General features: G+C 43.5%; 1 protein-coding gene across 1 annotated transcript; it reads right to left on the bottom strand.

Annotated features, from left to right (window-relative positions):
• Positions 1-6,375: 6,375 nt before the first annotated feature.
• LOC107789645 (uncharacterized) lies at positions 6,376-7,203 on the bottom strand. Its single transcript, XM_016611504.2, has one exon. The coding sequence runs from the start codon at positions 7,201-7,203 to the stop codon at positions 6,376-6,378; it is 828 nt and encodes a 275-aa protein (XP_016466990.2).
• Positions 7,204-7,433: the final 230 nt, after the last annotated feature.

The following is a 7,433-nucleotide window of genomic DNA, read 5'->3' as shown; positions in this document are numbered from 1 at the left end:
TCACTTGTTTCAGCAACTCGATGGGTTCCACCGAGGGTCAAAGGCTTGGACCAGAGGGTCCAAAAAATTTTGGATATTACTATGCCCGAGACATGTACGTGGAAGGAACTAACCCTTAAATATGGGTGGAAGGCCAAAAATCATGGTAGGTTAGACTTATCTTGTTTTCCCCTTTCGTACAAGAAAAACGGATTAACCCTTTTTCTCTTATTGAATTTAGGTCTACCCAGGGCTCACTTGTCATCCCCGAGGAGGGCATTTTGGCTAATCTTGATGATGCAACGAGGCTGCTGCAGGAGGCCTTTACCCAAACAGGTGTCTCCGGGCCTGCTTCTGGTGCAAGTGCTTCTTCTCGGAGTCCCCAGCCGGAGAACAAGCAACCAAAAAGAAGACGTTCCTCCGTGGCCGGGGGAAAAAATAAAAAGACAAATAATTCCGCACCTGATTCGTCCTCGGAAGTTGTGGTAATGAGCCCCGTGCCGGAGCCGGCCATAAACACTGTGGTGATCGACGATGATGGAGAAGCCAACGAGGAGGGGGCTTCCCTACATAGAACACGATGACCTTCCTCAGCTCAACAGAATGCTCAATCTGTTGAGTCAGTTACACCAACCGAGGAATATGCCTCGGCCCTCTTGGGGGGCGGGGGAGTTTGATATAGTAGAAATTTCCATCTCCCATTTTCGAGTCCTATTACCGCGCCCGATACTATGAGGCTGAGTACCGGGTCCCTGTCGTCTTTGGTTGATGAGTAACTAATAATCAGCACTGCATTTGCCTTAGCTGCTTCGCCATCAGCTTCATCTCCTTCTTCACCAACTCTGCCTTCGCCACCAGCAACTGTTACATCATATCCACCGGCCGCGGTTGTTCGAGAGGATGATGTCCCTCTTTCCCAGTCCCCAGATCATGGGAATTTGGTGCAAAATTATGATGTCCCTTTCGAAGATCCCCAAAGGAGGAGGAGTTTTACCCTCTTGGTCTCTACCGGATGCCATCTGTTGTCCCAACCAGTGGAACTTGCAAACTATCTGAAGCCTTTGGCTTCAGAAAAAGATAGGGAAAAAAATACAAACTTTCTCGGGAGAGTGTTTGTTGAACAATGCCATGCACAATGCAGCGGGCGATATAATCTTTGTTTCCTTTATTTCTTCTATCTTTTTTATGGCATGGTTATGAATTTGTATTTTTTCGTTTTGCAATCCAACTTTCTTTCTTTCGAGGGCCTTCAAAGGCTGATTCATAATAAGGAGGCACTTACCTCCGAGCGAGGTCAAGTTTTGGTCGAGCGAGAGCAAACTGGTACTCGACTCTCAGAGCTGGAAGCACGAGCTTTTGAGGCCGTTGAGTTGGAGGCTCGGTTGCCGCAAAGCAAGCAAGAAGTGGTAACCCTTAGTCACGCCCCGTTAAGGGCACAATTTGAAGAAACTAAGGCCAAATGGGTTGAAGTCCACAATGTCATTCTTGCTGCATCCGTTGGTGAGGCTGCCTCCGTTAAACGGTTGAGAAATTTGGAGATAGCCTTAAACTCCAAAACTGAAGAAGTTACTGCTGTCGAGGCAAAGTATTCCCGTTTGGTGGAGAAGCATAAAAAGACCATTGAGCACAATAGGGTTTTCAGTTCCACTATCCGTGTCCTTGATGTCAGCCTTCGGGCCACTAGATCCACGTGGGATAACCTTTCTGCTGAGGTTGGCCAGCTTAAAGAAGAACTTCAACGCCAAGTAGCTTCCATCATTATTGAAACAACATATGCTATGTACAACATGAGGAGAAAAACTTTGGAAGAGACCAAAACGGGTGTTATTGACTTTGATGCCGAAATCGCTAAGGCTTGGGAGTTGGAGTCAAGTGCCAAAAGGGGTCTTCCGGTCCAGCCTAATGCTACCGATTCTTCTGGTTCCGGTTCTTAGTTCTCGGGAACTGAGAAAGAACCGGAAGGTGATGATGTTGAAGGCAAAAATGATGAAGGCTAAGATATCGAACTGATGGCAGATCTACCCACTTCTTCTGGGGGCGTAGATACTTCTCTTCTTCCGGGTTCTCGAAATATAGCAACTTAGTTTTTGCTTTCTTTTTTACACTTTTTTACTTGTGTTGTTTGGCACATTCATTGTGAATAGAAGTATCTTTTTGTTCTAGTATTGTGCAAGTTTTTCTCTTTGCGTCCTTTTTGTTTAAGTATTTGCGCAAGTTTGCTATTTGCATCTTTTGTTTTGTTTAAGTATTTGCGCAAGTTTTACTTTTCTGTCGAATTGTAAAAGGCTTCGGGTGTATTGCCCCCCCGAAAGCACTTGGATTTCGGGCATAAGTTCTTCCGAAATCAACCCTATAACGTGAGGGTTTTCATAAGAGAGGGCCCTCTTATGTTTACATTACTCTTGAAGAGGACGTCTCCTATTCATTACGGCACTAACATTTAAAGTACTTGTTTAACTTTCAAATGATAAAATCAATTCATCATTCAAAGAAGAAACAAGATAGAAATAAAAGGACTTTACTTTATTCCTTCCATTTTCAAAAGTACATAAGCATTCGTTGTGCTAAAAAGAAGTTGCCATTACTTGTGGCTAGCTTGTACAACTTATTTCTATGAGACTGGTCACGCAGTCCCCGGTCCTGATGATACAATTATATTTCCGGATTTCATATTCCGGTTGATGTGGCAGTCAATTCATGTCGTATCCTCGTATCAATCCCCCCCAGTGTTCGAATGTAAAGAATCCGAATTTGAACACTGGAAGTTTTTCACCTTTGAGGATTCCACTAGTGAATTGCTAGATAATCTTCAGTTCGATAACAAACTTCACTTCCCCTTAGGAATTTATGCTATCGACCCAAAGATTATCTAACAATCCCCTAGTGGCTTGCACTTGTGAATGGTCGGGTAATCTCTGTTTGGCAACAAACTTAACTTCCCGGTAGGAACTTTACTATCGAGCAAAAGACTATCTAACCTCTTTGTAGTGGTTCTTTGCTTGTGTGCCTTGTCATTTAAAGGTCTTATTGTTGCTACTGAAGCTTCCTTCATAGAATGCTTTCTGTTGCTGCCTCGTTTAAAACCTTGCCAAAAAAACTCAATTGGGACAAAAACTGGATAAAGGAAAAAAGAGTGCAACACATATTTTCAGTACAGGCGATGTTTATTAGCAATAGTATCTCTTTAAGTGTTCCACGTTCCAGTTGCTTGGTAACTTTTCTGCATCTTGATTTTATAACTCGTATGACCCTTTTCCGGCGACAGCTGAAACCCAGTAAGGGCCTTCCCATGTTGGACCTAGCTTCCCCGCATTGAGATCCCGTTTGTTCTAAGTTACTTTCCTTAAAACCAAGTCTCCTACTTTGAAATAATGGAGGTTGGCTCTTCAATTGTAATATCTCTCTATTCTCTGATTTTGGGCTGCCATCCTTATATGCGCCAAGTCCTTGCATTCATCGAGCAGCTCTAAATTGACTAACATTGCTTCATTGTTTTCTTCTTTGTTTGCCCGAAAATATCTTAGGGTAGGTTCTCCTACTTCCACCAGGATCAGGGCTTCTGCCCCGTGCACGAGAGAGAAAGGCGTCTCCCTCATGCTCGATTTGGCCATACACCCATAGTACACCTGGCAGCTCTTCGGGCCATTTACCTTTAGCTGCTTCTAATCTCTTTTTGAGATTTTGTATAATCACTTTGTTCATTGATTCGGCTTGGCCGTTTGCACTCGGATGATAGGCTGAAGATGTGATCCTCTTGATTTTCAAGTCTTCAAGGAACTTTGTGACCTTTGCGCCTATAAATTGTGGCACGTTGTCGCAGGCTATCTCTTTTGGTATACCAAATCTGCAAATTATGTTCTCCCATAAGAAATCTACCACTTCATGTTTGCCGATCTACTGATAAGGACCTGCTTCAACCCATTTAGAAAAATAGTTAATTAAAATCAAAAGAAATCTTATCTTACTGGGGGTCGGTGGTAGTGGTCCGACGATATCCATTCCCCACTTCATGAATGGGCATGGTGACAAAACTGAGTGCAATGGATCTGCCGGTTGATATACCAACGGTGTGTAGCATTGACATTTATTACAATTTTGAGCATAATCTTTGGCATCTTGTTCCATCCGAGGCCAATAGTATCCTGCCCTAATCAATTTTAATACTAAGGAATCTGCTCCTGAATGATTTCGTAGATCCCTTCATGGACTTCTCGCTTAACATAATTAGCTTCGGAGGTTCCCAAATATTGGGCCAACAGGCCTTGGAAAGATCTTTTATACAATTGACCCCCCTTGAAGCTTTATCAAGCTAATCTAGTGCGTAGTGCCCGAGATGCCTTAGGATCTTCGGGAAATTTTCCCGTGCTCGATATAGTCAATAATCTCGTTTCTCCAGTCCCAGACCAAATTAGTCGCGTTTACCTCACAATAGCTATCCGCGTTGAATACCAAATGTATAAGTTGTACTACCGTACCAGAGTCTAATCCATTCATCTCTATTGATGATCCAAGGTTAACTAGTGCATCTACTTCTGCATTCTCTTCCCTCAGGATATATGTAATTGACCACTCCCGAAACTAAGCAAGAAAGGCCTGGACCTTCATTACGTATTGTTGCATGAGTTCCTCTTTGGCTTCAAAGATCCGTAGATCTAATTTACTACCAACTGGGAGTCACATTTGATTTCTATGACTAGTCTAGTTCCTCGGACAATTCGAGTCCTGCAATCAAAACATCATACTCCGCTTTATTGTTAGTTAGAGGAACAATTCTTATGGTCGGCCTTAGGGTTTCTCCTGAAGGCGTGGTTAATACTATGTCAAGCCTGGACTCTTTCACATTGGAAGCTCCGTCTGTGAACAAGGTCCAAACTCCTGATGTCGATTCCGGCACCATTACTACTTCTTTGGTAGCCAGAGATAAAAGTCCCGGACTGAAATTGGCCACAAAGTCGGCCAAAACTTGTGACTTAATTGCAGTCCTAGGTTTATATTTTATGTCAAATTCGCTCATTTTGATGGCCCACTTGGCCAGTCTACCTGAGAGTTCAGGTTTATGAAGAATATTCCGTAGGGTAAAAGTGGTCACCACAGCTATCAAGTGACATTGGAAATAAGGCCTTAGCTTTCGAGCGGCTACTACGAGGGCTAAGGCCAATTTTTCCAGATGTGGGTAGCGTGTTTCTGCTCCCGTAAAAAATTTACTTACATAATAAATAGGAGATTGCGTACCTTCATTTTCGCGGGCTAAAACAACACTTACTGCTACCTCCGAGACCGCTAAGTAGATCAGTAGTTATTCGCCTTCCTCCGATTTTGACAGTAACAAAGGACTTGACAAATACCTTTTGAGATCCTTCAAAGCCTACTGGCATTCCGGTGTCCACTTAAAGTTATTCTTCTTTTTTAGAAGTGCGAAAAAATGATGGCATTTTTTCGAAGATTGGGAAATGAATCTGCTCAAAGGGGACAGTCTCCCCGTTAGCCTCTGAACCTCTTTTACGCTTGATAGCTGGTCCGGGATATCTTCGATGGCTTTAATTTTATTAGGGTTAACCTTGATCCCCCTTTGTGACATGAGGAATCCCAGGAACTTACCAGATCTGACCCCGAATGCACACTTCTCGGGGTTAATCTTCATGTTGTGTTTCCTCAAGATGTCAAAGGTCTCTTGTAGGTGATTCAGATGGTTACCTATGTTCAAAGACTTAACCAGCATGTCATCTATGTAAACTTCCATAGTTTTTCCTATTTGCTTCTCAAACATTTTGTTTACAAGCCGTTGATAAGTGGCTCTGGCATTCTTTAGCCCGAAAGGCATCACATTGTAACAATATGTGCCAAAGTTCGTTATGAACGAAGTTTATTCCTGATCCTCCAGGTTCATATTGATTTGGTTATACCCGGAGAAAGCATCGAGGAGACTCATCAACTCGTGCCCGGCCGTCGCATCAATAATTTGATCAATGTTTGGCAATGGGAATGAGTCTTTTGGGCACGCCTTATTAAAATCCTTATAGTCTACGCACATGCGAAACTTATTCTTCTTCTTTGGAACTACTACTGCGTTAGCTAGCCAGTTAGGATACTTTACATGGCCACTTCTGGTGGGGTACCTGTCATATCCATATATGACCATGCAAAACAATTTTCATTTAATTTAAGAAATTCAAAAAATCCAGACCTGAGTTCGGGGTGCAGTCCTGTCCCCAAGTGGAAGTTCCTCTCCAAGAACTTTTCGAATAATACGACTTGTTCAAGTTCTTCTACTGTGGACTTTGTTGCATCCGTCTCTTCTTGTACCTAGAAATACCTTAGCACCTGATAGGATTACGATGACTCTTCCCCCTGGTTGACTTTGCTCGGCTCGGGAGCAGGCGCCGGTTCCTATAATTTCTATACTGCATGCTCCTTCCCTTTGCTACTGGAGACTGAGATTGCATTCATCTCTCTTGCTGCTGGTTGGTCACCTCTTATTTGTTTAATTCCCTCGGGAGTTGGGAATTTTAGCAACTGATGGTATATTGATGGGATGACCTTCATCTCGTGCAACCATGGTCTCCCCAGGATGATATTGTAACCCATATCGCCGTCTACTACCTCGGAAAGGGTCATCTTCATAACCCCTTCGGCATTCTTGGGCAGTAGGATATCTCCCCGGGTTGTCGCGCTTGCCAGATTTAACCCGACAAGAAGTTTCATGGCCGGAATGATACTTCCGGTGAGATTAGATTGCTCGAACACTCTCCATTGGATAATATTGGCCAAACTTCCAGGGTCCACCAGAACATGTTTAATTTTAAAATCTAAGACATTTAGAGAGATTACCAGGGCGTCATTATGCGGTAGTAGGAGTCCATCTGCGTCCTCCTCTGTGAAGGTGATGTCATCCTCGGTGACTTCCCGGAGTCTCTTGCTATGGGTCACTGATACCTTTGTCTTTTTTGTCGCTGAAAATATCACACCATTAATCTCGTTCCCCCCAAAAATCATATTGATCGTCAAACGTGGAGGATCCTCTCCTACTTTTGAAGGCTCCATGTTATCGTGACTGCGGCCGTAATTGTTTTTAGCTCGATCACTCAAAAATTCCCTGAGATGGCCATTTTTCAGCAATGTTGCCACCTCTTCGTGCAGATGCCGACAGTCGCCAGTCTGGTGACCGATTGTCCCGTGGTATTTGCACCACAAATTAGGATCCCTTTGGATGGGATCGAATCTCATTGACTTCGGGAACCATGCTTCTTTAATGTTTTTGTTAGCCGACACCAGCTCCACTACGCTGACGTTAAAGTTGTATTCGAAAAGCCTGGGGTAGGAAGAATCTCGAGAACCAGACGTTTCCTTATCCTGCAACGACCTGTTATTTCGGTCGCGATCAGTTCTCCTATCGATAGTGAATCTAATCCGCCGACCGCAAACCTTTGCCGCCAACTATGTCAAAATCATCATTT

The sequence above is a fragment of the Nicotiana tabacum genome, chromosome 9 (assembly GCF_000715075.1).
Source record: "Nicotiana tabacum cultivar K326 chromosome 9, ASM71507v2, whole genome shotgun sequence".
NCBI lineage: Eukaryota > Viridiplantae > Streptophyta > Magnoliopsida > Solanales > Solanaceae > Nicotiana > Nicotiana tabacum.
Note: the sequence above shows the minus strand (reverse complement) of the source record. Positions and strands in the feature narration are given on the sequence as shown.

Coding starts and splice junctions, on each gene's coding strand:
- LOC107789645 (XM_016611504.2), bottom strand. CDS start 7,203: ATGAGATTCGATCCCATCCAAAGGGATCCTAATTTGTGGTGCAAATAC.